The 17915-nt window shown below is 47.7% G+C and overlaps 1 protein-coding gene across 2 annotated transcripts in view; it reads left to right on the top strand.

The window, feature by feature from the left end:
* Window positions 1-17915, top strand: part of ADARB1 (adenosine deaminase RNA specific B1) — a 169531-nt gene that overhangs the window by 49281 nt on the left and 102335 nt on the right. The window contains exons 2-3 of one of the 2 annotated variants that reach the window (XM_074189940.1): window positions 11375-11511; window positions 14510-14626. In XM_074189940.1, the coding sequence (XP_074046041.1) occupies window positions 14614-14626 (13 nt within the window). In that variant the 5' untranslated portion in view covers window positions 11375-11511; window positions 14510-14613. The remainder of the gene's footprint in view (window positions 1-11374; window positions 11512-14509; window positions 14627-17915) is intronic. The other variant, XM_074189941.1, reaches the window with a different exon arrangement.

The raw sequence follows: 17915 nt of genomic DNA, 5'->3' as shown, positions 1-17915 counted from the left end.
AATGAAGGACAAGAACAAGCCAGCTAATCTTTTCACACCTCATATGGAGTTTTCTTGGCAAAGATAGGGGAGGGAGTTCCTTTTCCAGTTAATTTTACAGATGATGAAACTGAAGCAAATGGGATTAAGTGACATGCCCAACATCACAAAGCTAATAAGTGTCTGAGGTCTGATTTGAACTCCGGAAGGTGAGTCTTCCTGCATCTAGGCCTGGCAGTCAGTACCTCATGCATACATAGTATATAAGACAGAGGATTGCCTTTGGGGATAGCCCATTAGGGTTCTCTGGACTAGTTTTGCAAGTGATTTTCAGTAGAATTTGGTTCATATTTAACTTAGTTCAATTAAACTCTGCATGCTGGACTAAGAAAAGAGAGAATTTGGATAAAAGATGATGGAGGCACTTGCCACTCCCTCTCTGTGGATGGATATAGGGAGATGGAGGTGAACCCTCTGTTTCCTCCTTCACTCTCTATTGGAGGCTTGTCTTCATTTTCCTCAGAACCTCTTGCTCTGCCAAAACTGGTGGAATCTGTGGCTGGGGTGAGATGCTGTCCTGGTCAATGAGGAGACTCTTGGGCTTCTGGGGGAGCCACGGTGGTGTGAATGTCCTTTGATATGCTTCTTCTGTGTAAAACCCTTCCAGGAGCTGGCTATGTTTTTGTTTGAGCTGCAGTAGCTTAGCTGGGGATAAGGAAAGATACCATTTACCTTCAATCGTTTCCATAGCAACTGTTTCTCTGCACCATCTGCTCTTTGATACAGTGGTGAGATCACAGATCCCTTGAAATGGAGGAGGCCAAGGGCTTGTAGACATTCCCAAAGTCTCCTGCCTGCAAAGGCAACAGACCCAGTGAGGAGAAGATGTTTTCTCAAGGTCACCTAGCTCAGGTGGTGAAAAAGCAGATTTGAGAAGCAGGTCTTCTTCCTAGCACTAGATGAGTTAGACAGATGTGTGTGGACACAGAGATGCTTGGTTTTGATGGTCCTCAATAGTAGAAGTAGGAATAAGACTTGGGTGATTCTGACTCCCAGTGAGATCAGCCTACCTAATGTGAAAACTGCCCACAAATGGATGGTCTGCTGAGGGTGGGAGGAAGTGGGCACTGTATTACTAGGATTCAAAACAAAACCCAAATGTCCTAGAAAGGATATCCTTGCTCAGACATGGGCTCTGAGGCTCTCTCCATACCTGTGATTCTGGTTCTTCTTGTGACTAATTTCTTCCAAAAGACAGTTGGAAATCATTAGACACATCCCCAAAAGGATCAGGGCTGCTTTTATAGCTGCCAGCTGTCAGCAGCTACTGATTCAAGAGTAAAGACCATTGCTCACTCTGCTCTCCATCCCAGACAAGGGGGATCAGGAGAGAAAGACAGAATTTTGGGAGGGTCAGGAGACTGCAAGTTCACCTCGTGGCACAAGTTGGATGGGGCAACTGATCAAGGAAGACTGATCTGAGGTGTTCTTATAAGGTACAGAAGAAGGAGATTGACCACTGGCCTTTACCTGCTTAGACACCATCTGGAATGCTTTGTTCAGCCCTGAGAACCCTTTGGAAAGAGCTGTGATGAGCTTCAGAGTGTCTAGAGGAAGTGGGGAAGGGTTGGTGTCCATACTTCTGTGAAGGTCACTTGAAGGAACTTGGTTTAGAGGCAAAAAGGGTCTGGGGAAGACAGAACTAGATAGCTTTCTTTAGGTTTTTGAAGTGTTTTCATATGCAATGACCTCTTTGACCCTGAGGGAAAAACCTGGAGAATTGAGAAAGTTACAAAAAAACTTACTTAGGCCTGAGGCTCAGGCTAGGACTCTTCCAGCTTGGGAAGGTAAGCCTTGAGAGATTCTGGGCTCTCCCTCCCTTGGAGGTCTTCAAGCAAAGACCAATTGGTCACTTCTGTGATAGGTTGTAGTGGAATCTACTTTCTTCCCCTTCCTCAATCTGAGGGAGGTCCTTTCCAGCTCAAAGTCTCTGCTCTGCAGCCGTGACTATCCAAAGGCTTTGGAGGCCATGTTAGAGATGTTCAAAGGTGATGGTAACATTTGGATTTGTCCTCCTCTCTGCTCCCCCTCACCCAAGGTGTCATCCTGCTTTGTTCTTTCTCCTTTCTATATTTCATTTAAGTGGTTATTTAATACATGTTCCCATTTTGTGTGTCTGCACAGAACAAAGTCCCTGATGAAATGGGTTTCCATTTCTTGCATAATTTAAGGCTTGCAAAGCTCTTTTTGAATCTCATGATGACCTGTGGGGTAAGGGCTCTTATTAGCCCCATTTTACAGGTGAGAAAACTGAGGCCTAGAGAGATTGTGGTCATTCAGAAAATAATTATAAAAGCAGGATTCAGACTCAGGTATTTCTGATTACAAATCCAGTCTTCTGACCCCTTCACCAAGCTGTATCTTTGTCTTATGTCGATTTATTTACTGAGGAAGACAGGAAGATGTGATGAGTAGAGTAGAAAATATTGTACTTTCTCTTCCCCTTTTCCTTCCAAATTTAGTAACCATCAACAAACATAAACAAGAATCTATATTTATATGTACACATGTATAATATACACACACATACACACAGAATTATATGAATTTCCTCACCACTTTTCCTCATAGATGTGTGCTTTTCTTATTTAGAGGGAAATAGAGAAAGCATCTGGATACAGCAAGGGGCCTGAAGTTTGGAGGACCTGAATGCAAATCTGCTCTCAGGCACTAGACACTTACCAGTTGTGTGACCTTGGGCAAGTCACTTCCCCATGACTGCCTCGCATCCAGGGCCATCTCTAGTCATCCTGATCCATATCTGGCTATTGGTCCAGATGGCTCGCGTTGCTAGGAAGACTGGTGTTTTAGCACAGCACCTCCCCATCCAAATCCAGTTCACCTGCTTGTCTTCTAGTCTTCTTCAAGGAGGAAGGGCAAACAGGGAAATAGTAAATTCTTTTGTTTCCAACTACCAAACTGATACAATTCTGGCTCTTTTGATTCTCCCAGTTACTAAGTAACTCTGATTCTCACCCAGGCCTTCATGTACTCAGGAAGGAAGTATAGAGAAGAAACAAAACACCAAAAATCAAGGCAACTCTGAACGGAAAACCTCAGAATGCTGTGACCAGTGGACACGATTAGGAATGGGCAGGTAGGGGGAGCAGCTCTTGCCTGGTTCCTGAAGCAAAGCTTCACCAGCACCGAGAACCATGAAGATTTGATTGTGAATGTGATGAGTGGTCATTTGGGTGCCGAGAGTACTTGTTCAACGGGAATTCCAAATCCCCTGAGCTCATCTGCCAATACATGTATGTTTACCTTTCTGGTTGGCAATAGCTGGCTTCCATCCCCGGCTTGGGTGTTTGGCTTTCTGAAGTTCTCTTCTCTGGGAGCAGGATTTTTGAGAAAACCTTCTCTTGTTGGAGCTATGTTTCACCTCCAAAATGTTAAGTGTGGAACTAAGTGCATATGTGTCAGAAATACTAATTGTTTAGCAATTTTTTTCCTTCTGGAAATCAATTTAATTTCTTCCAGGTCACTGAAATTTCTGAATCACAGAGTTAGAAGGAAACTGTGACCTTCCAGTCCCAACCTTCAATGCCTGAAAAGGGCCTATTTACAGCAGTAGTCTTCTGGGCTCTTCCTTTAACACCAAGACATTCAGACCTCAGTTACCCCTTCTCCACCCTAGCATTTGTTGGGTTCTGTCACTATATTTTGGGTCCCCAAAGTTTCTTATGGTCAGGTTGGTTTGGCCACTGTTGCCCTAGCTCTAGAACCCTATGCAGAAGTCAATCAACCAGGACCTGTACAGACTTAAGATGTTCTCCTGGCTCTGTTTTCAAAAGAAAGACAAAGAAGGGAAAATCAGCCAACCTCCAGGCTTTGTTCAGTGGCAGGCACTTTGCTGGCACCAGTGCCAAGTTCCTGGATCAGCATTAATTCAGACCCATCTCTACCTCGGAAATTCCTGTATTGGGGGGTGGGGGAGAGAATGATTGATGGTCATAGGAGCCCCAGAACAACAACAGAGGCAATCTGGGTAAACTGGAGCATACTGGAGGACTCTCATTCTTTTCTTGGAGACAATCCCATTGTCCATGCATAGGAAGGCAGTACTTTCTCCATTTCTACCACATATTCCTTGACTGAGTCTCTTCATGCCAAACTGATATAATCTGTGTTTTTAATCCTTGTAGCAATGACTGGTTTTACCATTCATCTGATAGTCAATCTGGTTTGAGCTGTTTTCAGATTCTGACTGGGAAGGATTTCAGTCAGTAGCATTTATTAAGCCAACTTCCCATGTTCCAGGCTCTTTGCTGGTCACCAGTTGTACAAAAAAGAGACAAAAGACAATCCCTGCCCTCAAGGAGCTCAGAATCCAATAGGGGGATAGCAAGCAAGCAAGCAAATATATACTAAGCAAGTTTTATGCAAGATAAATAGAAAATAATTATAGAAGAAAGGTACTAGAATTAAGAGAAGTTGAGGAAGTCTTCCTGTAAGAGATAGGATTATAGTTGAGACCTAAAAGAAGCCAAGGAAGTCAATAGTTGGAACAGAGGAGGGAGAGAATTCTAGGCATGGGAAAAGTCAAAGAAAATGGGGCAGCTAGGTGGCACAGTGAATAGAGCACCAGCCCTGGAGTCAGGAGTACCTGAGTTCAAATCTGACCTCAGACACTTAATAATTGCCTAGCTGTGTGGCCTTAGGCAAGTCACTTAACCCCATTTACCTTGCAAAAAAACCCCCTAAAAATAAGAAAGAAAATGTCTGGAGCTGAGAGATGGAGGATCTTGTTCATGAGTCAGCCAGGAAACCAGGGTCACTGGGTCAAAGAACAGGCATCAAGGACTAAGGTAAGACTGGAAAGAAAGGAGGGAGTTGGGTGATGAAGGGCTATGGATGCTGAAAGGAGTATTTCGGATTTGATCCTGGAGACAATAATGAGCCCCTGGAACTTACTGAATGCAGAGTAAGGGTGGGATGGGATGGCTGAAATTGTGCCTTAGGAAAATTACTTTGGTGGCCGAATGGAAGGCAGATGGAATTGGGGAGACACTTGAGGTGGACAGGTCTAGCAGCTATTGCCAGGGTCCAGGTGTGAGGTGGTGAGGGTGTCCCAGGGGAGGGGCCGAGTCAGAGCCAAGAAGAGGAGGCATTGGGGAGATTCTCAAAGGTGAGACCTGCAAGAGTTGTGGCAGAGGTGAAATTGGTAGACCTTTTCACCATATTGGATATGGGAAGGGAGAGAGTGTGAGGAGTCCAGAATGGCTTCTAGATTCAGGCCTTTGGGACTTGGAGGGGGTTGTTACACTCTGTCATAGTGAAGAGAATGTTTAGGGGGAAAGATAATAACATATTTTGAACATATCAGATTTAAAGTATCTATAGGAATACAGTTCAGTATGTCTGAAAGGCAGTGGGAGAAGTGAGATTGAAGCCCAGCAAAGAGTTTGGGGGCAGGAAACATAGATTTGAGAATCATCTGAATAAAGATGATGATTAAAAACTTGGGAACTGATGAGATCCCAAGGGAGGTAGTATAGGGGGAGAAGAGAAGACAGAACCCTGGGGGACATTTGCAATGAGAAGAAGTGATCTGGAGGAGAATCCAGCAAGTGGCCAGAGAAGGAGGAAAACCAGGAGAAAGTCTCTCTCTCTCTCTCTCTCTCTCTCTCTCTTTGTCTCTTGGCATCTTTACGTCTCTCCATCTCTGTGTCTGTCTCTTTCTATTTTTCTCTCTCAGGGCCTGCATCTTCCAGGGTTTGAGGTGGTGGCATGTACTTGATGGGTGTTTGCTCTTGTCAAGTCAACTCCAGTCACTTAGCATTTCTTAGAACCTACTTTATGCCAAACACCTTGGGTCTGGTAGTAGGGATTAAAAAAAAAAGCAAGAAAACAAAACCCAAACTAAAAAACACCATCCTGACCTGTTCTCTGGGAGACCATCTTGGGGCAGGAGGTGGCTCAAACATGGGCTACCCAAGAAGCAGCAAGGGAGTTGGGAGCCTTGGGTGGGGAGATATTTCTCATTTCCATGCACTCTTTTTTTTTTCTTTTTAGTTTTTTTTTGGGGGGGGGTAAGGCAATGGGGTTAAGTGGCTTGCCCAGTTCACACAGCTAGGCAAATATTAAGTGTCTGAGGCCAGATTTGAACTCAGGTACTCCTGACTCCAGGGCAGGTGCTCTATCCACTGTGCCACCTAGCTGCCCCCCATACACTCTTGCTATAGGGTGATGCGGGGCAGACTCTTCAGAAAGCAGAGAAGGTAGTGCTTGTGGTGACTGCTACTACTTCTGACCTTCTGTCTTGTTCTGGTGTTTTAGTGATCTCCAACACTTTGTGACCCCATGTGGGGTTTTCTTGACAGCATTGCAGTGGTTTGCCATTTCTTTCTCCAGTTCATTTGAACTTAGGAAGATGAGTCTTAGAGGCAGCTGGTGACTCAATAGATAGAACACTGAGACTGGAGTCAAGAAGACCTGAGTTCAACTCTAACTTTAGATGCTTCCTACCTCTGTGACCCTGGACAAGTCATTTAACTTATGATTCCCTGAGAAAATGAATCCACTGGGGAAGGAAATGACCAGCTTCTCCAGAAAACCCCAAATGAGGTCATGGAGAATTGGACCTGACTGAACAACTGAAAAATGACAAAAAGGAGAGCTTTTCCTGATTCTAGGACTCTGTCCATTGGGCTACCTTGATTTTAATTTATGTTTATTAGGTGTCCATATGCAAGATAGAAATAGAAAACTTTCCTTAAAATGAAAGCTTTGGAAAGAACCAACCAATCAGATGAAAAAACCACTTCCAGGATGAGAAAGCCAAGGGTAAAATGCCCTTCCAAGGTCACTAGGCCTAAGAGCCAGGAGAGGAGACCAAATGGTTACTTCTTAGGTGGAATTACAGGTAAAGTTGGATATACCAATGCTTTGTTGCTGCAGCTTTGGATGTGTTTAACTAGTCTTCTAGAAAACAATTTGGAATTATGCAAATAAAGTGTTTAAAAGTCTATACTCTTTGACCCAGAGATTCCATAGCTAGGCCCCTCCCTTAATGAGATCACTGACCAAAAGAAAGACTCCTCAGAGAACAAAGCCTTTATTAAGTCTAATTACATCATAACTTAAAGTTGACCCTCCCAGAACCCTTACCTCTCTTTTCCAGCTTTGGCATGATCCCCAAGGGACTATCCTACTAACAGAGAAATGAAAGACGTTTACTGAAGCTAATAGAAAGAAGCAAAATAAAGTTGCTATTTTTTTTTTAAAGACAATTCAAAAAGTGGTAGGGTTGCTAGGTGGCACAGGGATCCCTGAGTTCAAATCCAGCCTCAGACATTCACTAGCTGTGTGACCTGGGAAAGTCACTTAACCCTGTTTGCCTCACTTCCTCATCTATAAAATGAGCTGGAAAAGAAAATGATAACCCCTTCCAGCATCTGGTACCTAGAGCCTTTCTTTGTCTGACCTCCTTGGGCTGTAGCAGTGACCTCTCTGGCTCAAAGAGCATAGACATTTTCATCACTTTCTTAGTTTCATCCCAAGCTGCTTTTTCAAAGGGTTGACTCTCTTCAAAGTTTGCCAACAGTGCATCAGGGAGTCCTTTCCACAGCTTGTCCAGTCCTTCCAGTCCTTCCAGTCCTGTCTTTTGTCATCTTTGCCAAAGTGTAATGGAATGAAAAGGCATTTATTTAGTCTCATTATGTACCAAACAGTGTGTAAAGCATTGTGGGAACCATAGGAAAGCCTTGGAGTCCCTGCTTTCAGAGAGCTTATTCTCTCTGTTAAGAGGGTCCATAACATGTCAGATGGAAAGGCCCAGTGGGCTTCAAGGTGCTGCAGGAGAGCAGACAGTGAAGTCCTTCAGGGGCTGGGAGCGGGGTTGGAAGTGGGGGAAGGAGAGGGAGAGAGAAGGGGTGTTTGGATTTGCCTTTCTTTTATTTGAGGATTTTTCTCATGTACTTGTAGTTTGGTATTCTTCCTTTGATAGTGGTTCTGCGGTTACTCACCCATGGTTGTGGCCGTCAGAAAAGCATGCTCTAAGTCTTGTGGTGAATAGAGATTTTCCACGTATGCAATTCTCTGTCTAGGCTGTTGCCAAGTTTTCCAACTCATTTTAGCCCTGTTGGGCAGATCTCAGGAAGCAGTCAACAAATTCTTCCTGGCCATTCGCAGCCAGACTAGCTGGAGGCTCAAGGACATTTGAAGTGCATGCCACTGGAAGCAGAATTTGTCAGATCATCAAGGCTTGCTCACGCTAATTAGACAGGGAGCTGAAAATACCTTCTATTTAGAAAATATATTACATTAGTGCACTAGGAAATTGATTTTGCATTTTGTCAAGACAGCACCGAAGATGCCTTGTTCACTGACCACACTGTGGGTGAGGCGGATGGTCGGGCTCATGGACACACAGCCAGACCTCCTCTCCAGTTCTTCTCTGACGCATGGGAGGCCCAGAAGCAAGTGCCCAGAAAAATGGTGGCAGATGCTGCTTGGTCCTTTTATCAGCAGTAATCTGGGTATTTTGCCATTTGTCTAGTCCATTGACTTGTTCATTGTGAAATGAAGCAACTGCTTTTTTTCCCAAATTTTTCTTATGTAAGACATGGTCATCTTTTGTTTAGTAAGAGGCTAAGCAGACTTTTTAAAAGATTGATAGCCTGGGGCGGCTAGGTGGTACAATGGATAGAGCACTGGCCCTGGAGTCAGGAGTACCTGAGTTCAAATTTGACCTCAGACACTTAATAATTACCTAGCTCTGTGGCCTTGGGCAAGCCACTTAACCCCATTGCCTTGCAAAAGACCTAAAACAAAACAAAAAAAAAATGATAGCCTGTCCAGCCAATTTCTAGGAAAATGCTCCGGTTTTGCCTAGCTCCACTTTCTGATGCTAATGGACATTCTCCGACTGATCCCCTGGACCCCATTCCCACTGCTCCGGTCTCCTCTGAGGGGCTGCCCAGTCCTCTTGGGGGGGGGGGCTTGCCTCTTCACCAGGATACCTCTATGACCAGACATGACTCCACTAAAAGGCTCAATCCCAAGCATCAAGGTCATCCTACCGGGTATCCTACCTGGGCCTTGTGGCCTTTTCTTTTACTTTTTGATAGTTGTGTGTCAGTGGAATGGGCTTCCTTTGTAATCCTATGTGCATTTAAAAGTGGGATTTTAAGAAAGGATCCCTAGGCTTCCCCACTTCTTCAGTGCCAAAGAGTCCAGGAAGAGCATGGGTCCTGATTTAGAAGGATGTTTGGGTGCTTTGCTGGGGGGCTCCTACTGTGGCTCTCATACTGGATGCTTAGAGAGCACCTGCTTCTTTTTACTGTTTTGAAAGAGACTGACTGAGGCCCGTGAATCCAGAGCTTATTCCTTGAGGGAAGGTGGACATGGCTCCTTTCTGCTGGGTTGAGGTATCTGCAAGAAGCAGGAGAGGCTTGGCCCTTCGAGTGGGAAGGAAGGCTGAGTTTTTGGGGGGATGGGGGTGATAATCTCAATCAGCTGGTGGTGCAGAGGCTCTGAGGGCAGGTGCCTCCCCTGGGGTACCCTGTATTCTAAAAGGGTCTGATTCAAATAAGTAATATAGGTGTTGGACAGCCTTTCTGCATGCAGGTCCTATTGGGCTGATGCTGTCAAGGCAATTGCAAGGGGGTGAGGGAGATAGGGGGTAGAGGGGAGTGTGGGAGGGGACTTGAAATTCAATAAATCTAGTACTTTTTAGGGGTGAATTAATTAAATGTATGAGCAATATAGCCCAAGAATGATGTCATAAATATTCAGACAACTCTTGGCAGAATAAAAGTTCCCCACCCCTGTTCTAATAGAAAATACTTCATCTGTGGCTGTTGATGAGTCATTTTTCAGTTGTGTCCATCTCTCCATGATCCCATTTGATGTTTTTTTTTGACAAAGATACTTGAGTGGTGTGCCATGTCCTTCTCACTTTACAGATGAGGAAACTGAGGCAGACAAGGTGAAATGACCTGCCCAGGGTCACTCTGCTGGTGAGTGTCTGTGGCCTGATTTGAACTCAGGAAGAGGAGCTTTTCTGACTCTGGGCCCTGCCCTCTCTCCCTATAATTCACTTTAGACCATATATTTTACCTTCCTCACAATTTATGCTAGGAGTAAATCCATTCATGTTCAAACTATGCTTATAACCCTTAAAGCTTCCTTTGACCTTGAAGCCAGCCTTCCCCCCCCCCCCCCCCGTTCTGGGAGCCTCCATCGGTCTCATCTCACTGGGCTCTGTCAGACAGCAGGTCATCTTCATTTAGACTGCATGCGTGGTGAAACTTCTGTCCCCTCCCCTCATGGTTTCCTGTGAACTGTCACCTTCTACAGGGCCTTGGTGTCCTCCAGTGCCCATCAGCTTGGCTTCCCATTTGGGATTTGTTCTTTTCTTAGATAACCGGTCTCCACTCGTAGTGTCTTTCTATATTGGGTAACTGGCACTTGTATGCTAGGAAGTGAAGGGGGGCATGGTGGCTGGGAAAGGGTACTCTGACCACTTTTTTGGGGGTGGCTTGTTGGAGAAGCTCCCCCGTATCCCCATGCATGAACTCCAGGGCTCATTCGTGTCTCCTCTGCCAGGCCAAGGGAGAGGGGGGGGGCTATCCTGGAGGAGTCTAGTCTGTCCACAGAGAAACATAGATAAGATAAGATAGCCTCAACATAAAGAGTGAGGGACCGGGGCAGGGCAGCAGTCTGACCAGTGATTCAAGAAGCGCCCTCTGAATGAGGCTGGGTGACTTGAGCTGGGCCTTAGAGGAGAGCAATCTGGAAAGGCAGGATGGAACCAGGTTGGGAAGGGCCTTGAACTGAGAAGTAAGAGTTGAAGAGGGACAGGCTGTGAACCCTGGATGCCTGGCATGATGGTGGTACCCTGGTCTGGAACATAGGGGACATTGGGAGGTGAGCAGGGATTGAGGCAAAGCCACTCCTTGGTGAGCCTGTTGGGTTTGGGGATGTCTCTGGGATCCTTAGGAGCAGAGATGCAGTGGTCCAACCAGATGTGCTGGGTTAGTGGTGCCCCTGTGGTCACCAGTGAGCATCATGACTAGCAGAGCTAGAAGTGAGGCAGGCTGCAGTGTTGACCAGTGCCCTGCTCCCTCTGGGCAGATGCCTTTCCCTGTTGGATGGGTCGGTTTGTATGTGGAGTCCCCGGGTTTGAAAGGTAAATGCCTAAAACCTGGGGTCCATTCCCACCATTTGGCAGGAACCCCTTCCAAAGGGAGATTGTCTGCTCAAGGCCTCTTTGGCTGAGGCCCCCCTTCCCAGGAGATGCTTTTGACATGGGCTGTTGTGAAAATGGTCTCAGCCTTCAATTTAATTTACTAAGATATTAAAGTTAGTGTCTGTTTCTTTGGTTCCTCAGAGTGAAGCTTTCCATGTCCAGTTGCAAACTGGCTGACTAACGGAAGGAAGCCATCCTCGGGGTGGCCCCTCGCTCATCCGACTCCTCCTTCCAGCACAGGGGCCTTCGCCTTAAACGCCGCAAAAGCAGCCTTCGAGGTAAGGGCGTATTGACCGGAACAAGCTTCAGGTTGAGCAGTGAGTGGGGCAGAGCTCCAGGAGACCCGGGTTCCAGGGCAGTCTTGGGCCTCCCATCTGGGAGACCAGCATGCAAGCCTGTGCCCCATCTCCGGATATATTAGGTCATGCGCCAAGTCATCCAAAAAGCAACAAATTTACCTGGGTGGCTCTTTGTGCATTCCCAGGGGACATGTGTTCGTTCCTGCTGGCTTGGGTCATTGGCATCTTCTGCCATGGAGGGTGTCAGTTGTAACCAGCAACTCATCTGGCCCCCTCACTTGGCTTCTCCCTCTTGCCCGAGTCCTCGGCTGGGCAGTGAAAGCCTTCTCCGACCTGGCTCTGGCCTCCACCCTCAAGCTGTGTTCTGGTTCTTCTCCCAACCCCAGCCTGTCCACCCTTCTTCCTCCAACTGCCCATTCCACCTTTCCCCACCTTCCTTGCCAGCCCTAATTGTCTCCTGAGATCATCTGGCTCTTCTGACCTCCCCATAGAGGAAGTGCTCCCTGAGGGTGGAGTGGGGCCCCTGGCCCCCAGGTGTTCCCTCTTGTTCAGTCCTTTAGTCTTTGAGAAGGGGTGAAGACTGGGAGACCCTGGCAGAGGGTCCTGAAGGATGTGGCTCATTTGTCCGGTTTATCGGCATGATAGTTTATCGGGTGACAGACTTTGAGCTCACTGTAGAGATCCTGCTTCCCTTTGTCCCCGGTCTTCAGTTGTGGGGAGATTCTTAGCAGTGGCAGCATCAGAGGGTCGCATGCTCCCCGGAATGCCCAGGGGAACCTGCCTGAAGGGCACCCGGCGGGCCAAGGGAGGGTTGTCCATGGGGTTCCTGGGATACTGGAGGAGTGCCTGGCTGGGATTGTGTTAGGCCAAGGGAGCGTTTGTTTATTTCTCATCGTGTCCGGGTTCCACTGCTGGATTCAGGCTTTTGCTGTGTGCAGCCTTGGAGTCCTACCCTCCGCTCCTGGCAACCCCGGTGGCCCTCAGACTGCCCTAAGCTTCAGGGGCTCGCCCTGGAAAGTCTGGCTCAACTGCCTTTTCAGGTCAGATGGCTAAAGGTTCATTGTGTGAGCAGCACAGTGGGAGGAACATGGGGAAGGGTGCCCTGACCCGGGTGGGCATTCCTCATGAAGGCATTCTCATTGTTTAAGGTTGTCTGAGATGGGACATTTAAAAAAAAAGACAGACCCCCCCCATCTCTTGCTACATTTTAGTTAACCAGAGCCCCCATTTGTGGCCAACACTTCCCCCTTGTGGCCAACAGGGAGTTTGTTCTGCTCATCTGCTGCTTGTTCAGGAGGCCTTGACGGTGGCCACCCAGGGCATTGTTCTGCTTTGGTGGGGACCGCTAGATAGCACAGGCCTGGAATCAGGAAGACCCGAGTTCAGATTTGCTTCAGACGCTTCTAGCTGTTTGGCCCTGGGCAAGTCACTTCACCCTGCTGGGTCCAGGAAATGGCAGAGCACTGCAGGATATCTGCCAAAAAATCCCCCAAATGGAGTCCTGGGGAGTCCGCCTGAATGGCAGTCTGCTTTGGTGTTTGAGCAGATATGTTTGGCTTCCTGCTGGGTACCTCCTCCTGAAATTTTCTGTGAGCCAGACCCTTTGCTAGGTACTGAGGATACCAAAAGACGCAAAATACAATCAGTCCCTGCGCTCCAGGAGCTTCCAATCTGGTGGGGAGTCAACAGACAAACAAATGGGTGCAAAGCAAGCTCTCGACAGGATCGAGGGGAAGGAAGGAACAGAGGAAGGCTCCAGAATGAAGAGGGGGAGGGGTTTTAGTTGGGATTCGAAGGAAGCCAGGAGATAGAAATGAGGAGAGCCCTCCACAAGGCTGGGGATGGCCAGAGAAAATCTCAACTGCTGAGAGATGGAGGGTCTTGTTCACCTTACAACCAGGAGGCTGGGGTGGGGGGGGGCAGTGGGGAAAGAACACACTCTAGGAGTTAGTATAAGACTAGAAAGGGAGGAGGGGGTGCATTAGGAAGGGCCAAGGAGAGCATCTTGTGATTGATTCTGTAGAATCAATATAGGAAGCTGCTGGGGTCTGTTGTAGTTGGTGGTGGTGGTGGTGGTGGTGTGTGTGTGTGTGTGTGTGTGTGTACTGAATGGAGGGTGGACATCCAGTTTGGGAGGTTTGAAAGGCAACTAGGGGTGCAGGACTGGAGGTCAGGAGAGAGTTTGGGGCAGGAAAGGTGACTTGGATAATCATCTACATAGAGATGATCATTCAGTCCTCCAGGGAAGTGGTCTGGAGAGAGAGGGTCCAGGACAAAGCTCTTTGGGACCCCCGTGGTTAAAGGGTGTGACTTGGGGAGGATCCAGCATAGGAGACAGAGAAAGAGCTGTCAGAAAGGGAAGAGGAGATCCAGGAGGTGGTGGGTGTTCCAAAACTGGGAGGGACGAGAGATCCATGAGGGATAGACAGAGATGAGAGATAGGGAAAAGGAGGGAGGGGGGAGAGAGAGAGACAGAGACTGATAGAGACAGACAGAGAGAAGCAGACAGAGAGACAAAGAGAGACAGAGAGAGAGAGACAGACTGAGACAGACAGGGAGAGACTGATGGGGGAGAGAGACAGAGAAGCAGAGAGAGATGGACAGAGAAACAGAGAGACAGAGACAGAGAGGCAGACAGAGACAGAGAGAGAGACAGCCATAGAGAAGCAGAGAGAGAGAGAGAGAGAGAGAGAGAGAGAGAGAGAGAGAGAGAGAGAGAGAGAGAGAAGAGACAGAAGCAGATGGGGGGGTAGAGAGGAGAGGAGTGACAGACAGACAGACAGAGACAGCAGACAGACAGAGACAGCAGCAGATGGCAGGTGGAGAGGAGAGTCAGACAGCCAGAGACTCCCTTCCAGAAGTCCTCCTGGTGGGTAGCCCTTCTTCCTCAACCATCCATCACCAGTTCCCATTTTATAGTAATTATGAAACCGGCAGAGCAATTCCACTGACATACAAATGCTTCTCCCCGTTACAGTTTTCAGAATTCCCAAAGAGATCGATCTTTATGTTGGTACACAGACTTGGTGAAGATCTGCTTGCCCAAAAAACCCGAGGGAGTTTCCACTTTCCACTGGGTCGATGGCAGCGCAAGGTACACCTTCTGCCTTGATTTGGTCCCTGATAACTAGGATACGTCTGCATTTCCTTTGGTTGACAAACGACCATTCCCTGGTATTGATTGAGCTGCAGGTTCCAGTTTCCTTGGAGCATTGATTGCTCTCTGGCGAACAGGTTTCCTGGAGAGAACCTCTGTGGGAATGCCTTCCATTCCTGGAGAGAGGTCCGTGGAGCTCCCATGAGGCCAGGCATGTGTCTGCCTGTGGCCATTTGCCCGTGACCCTGGGTAAATATTTCACCTGCTTCTTCAGGGGACTGGAGAACTCTCAGGGGCAAAGAAGGTGGGTGCTTTCCTCCTTTGGAATGCCTTGTGCTAATGAAACTGCACATCTAGGCCCCATCCTTCTATTCAAGGGACTAAACAATATCGACTCAAAATTTCAGTTGTTTTTATTTTTAGAAAAAAAGACTAGAAGGGGCGACTAGGTGGCACAGTGGATAAAGCACTGGCCCTGGAGTCAGGAGTACCTGGGTTCAAATCCGGTCTCAGACACTTAATAATTATCTAGCTGTGTGACCTTGGACAAGTCACTTAACTCCATTTGCCTTGCAAAAAACAAACCTAAAAAAATATCTATTTTTTCCTCCTCTTATCTCCTTCTCTATTGAAAAAAGAGAAAAAAACAAAACTTTTGTAACAAATATTCAGAATCAATCAAAATAGACCCTACATTTGCCTTATCCAAAGCTGCATGTATCATTCTGTACCTCAGACCCTTGCCTCTGATAGGAGGTGGGGAACAGGTTTCCTCACCAGTCCTCAGAGTCCTGGGTGGTCACTGCATCAGTCAGAATCCAAAGTGCTGACCATGAGCCAGGCACTGTGTTAGGTGTGGGAATAGAAGGGCAAAGAATGAAATCCTTCTTCCTAAGGACAGGGAGATGACAGGTACATGTAAAATCCATAGGAAGTGAATAAATGGGGACAGACACACTGTGTAGACATGGAGCCACTTGGGAGGGAGAGTTGAAGAAGGCTTCACTCCCAAGATGGCACCTCAGCCACATCTTGGAGGGACTACATTATAGGTAGGGGGCATGAAGACCAAGAGGGAATGCCACCAATGAGGTTCAGCTTGGTCACAGGCTATGGGAGGAGGATCAGTGGCCTCTCAAGTTGGAGGCTTGGGGCAGGGCCAGGGGAGTAAGGCTTTAAGAGCTACTTTCCTTCAGTCCACACCTGACCGTATCATTCCTCTACTCAATAAACATCAATAGTTTCTTTTTTAATCCAATAAGCAATAGGGAGCCATGTGTGTCCCAAGGTGTTGGAGAGTGGACAGAGGGTGATAACAGAATTCCTGGAGCTCAGAGGAGCTGGCTGAACTGAAAGGTGGGGCTGGGACTGGCAGAGAACAGAGCTGGCAGGGGTTGCATCTCATAGTAGTGCCAGTCTTGGTGACACCCAGGACAAGCTAGGGCTATCCAAGGGCAAGAAAACAAACCAAGGGTAGTTTCTGTTTCATTTTGTATTGTAGACATTATGGGGAAACTGAGGACATAGAGCAGTGAGGGGGTTTGGGCTGCTGGACCCTTGCCTTCCATTTTCTCTACCAACAGTGCCTCTCGATGGCCAACAGGACTCAGTCTCCAAGATCAGTAGGAGACAGACTAGTGAGAGCACCTGCTGCCAACCTGCTGTCAACCTGCCCACTCTTTGCTCTTCCCTGGCCCAGGCAAGCTGCACCCTCTAGGCCTGAGAGAGCAGCTGTTTTCAGTTTATAGAGTTTTTTCATTTATCAAGAACTTTTTCCTCCCTGCACCTCCCTCTAGCCACTGGAGAGGGAGTGAGTGAGATGGAGATGGAGAGACACAGAGACAGAAAGATGGACAGACAAAGAGAAAAAGAGAAGGCCTGTGTCCTCTGAGCATGGTCAGGCTAGCCCAGTGTCCATGGGGACACATCCAAAGGTGCTTCTGATTGGGCACCTGCGCCAGCAGTTCTCTGGTGGTAGGGGCATGTGAGGAGGACAGCCTCCCCTTTCTCAAGGCTCTGAATCTAGCTGTAGCCCATGGATGGAATACAAGAAATGAAGAAAAAGACAATTGCAAAGAGATCTGGACCAAGAGTAGGTGACATTTGGTGATCTCAGATGATGAGGTCCTAGTGCCAAGCCAGGGAGGGGTTCGTGTCCTGAATGACTTTGGGAAACTACAGGCCAGTGAACTTGACTTTGATTCTTGGCAAAGCTCTGCAGGTGTCAGGAAGGAGAGGACTAAGTGCTGTTCAGAAGAGGAAGCCATGCTCCCCCCCAGCCTTCTGGCTTCTGGACTCTTCCAGAGCAGCACCCCCCCCCCCCAGACTTTTCCTTCTGGTTTGTCAGGGTTATTTACTTAGGAAGCTAGGGGCATACCTCCTGACAGTCCCCCTGGCTTTACCAGAGCTTTTAATAATGTACCACATGCTATTCCTATAGAAAGCATGAACAGATGTGATCAAGTCATTGTCCAGTTAGATGGACTAAGTGAATTGCTTTTTAGGGTCCAAAGGGGAGAGTGCTTGGAAGAGGGTCTCTGGAGCAGCTCTCCATCTGGTCCTGTGTGGCTTCACATTCTTACCTAAGGCTTCTCTACTGGCTTCGAAGGCCTGCTGTTCAGATTACACCTGACCCAGAGCTAGGCGGGCTCACTTCCCTGCGGGATGACTAAGTCAAGCATCAAAGGGGCCTGCCAGGACAAAGCACTGGGCTGAAGCGAATGAGGTTCGCTTAGGCTGGGACACATGGCAGTTCTGATACTTGTGTTCGATATTTTGGCTGCATGGGTTCAGGAGTTAGTAATTTGTCTGAAGATCCGAGGAGCTGAGACTTAAGCTCCAGGCTGGTCCATGTTTTGAGGTGGTAGCAGATGAGGTGGCACCACCTTGGGCCCCATCAAGAGGGCCCTTGCCCTAAAGGTGTAGAGGTGAGAGAGGCCCCAAGGGCTGTGTTGTGTTGTACTGCTCACGGGGCACCACATTTGGGAAGGAGGTTTTCTCACTGAAGATTTTCTAGAGGAAGGCAAAGAGCATGGAGAATGAATAAATAAATGAAATGCCTGTATTAAGAGAAGGACCTTCACAAACATACTCTACCTCTAGATACAAGGGGGGCACTTAACTGGGCTCCTCTGGGACCCTCGAGGGGCTCCTCCCCCCTCAGCAGCTCCCTTCACCACCCCAGTAATCCCCTGAGTCTTCAGGAAATGCTTTCCCTTTCCTTCCGGCCTTTTACGTATTCTGGGCTGCTGAGCCTCCAAACCAGACAGTAAATCATTAAACATTT

Source organism: Macrotis lagotis, chromosome 5, assembly GCF_037893015.1.
Source record: "Macrotis lagotis isolate mMagLag1 chromosome 5, bilby.v1.9.chrom.fasta, whole genome shotgun sequence".
Lineage (NCBI taxonomy): Eukaryota > Metazoa > Chordata > Mammalia > Peramelemorphia > Peramelidae > Macrotis > Macrotis lagotis.
The sequence above is the reverse complement of the archived record's forward strand: the minus strand, read 5'-3'. Positions and strand labels throughout refer to the sequence as shown.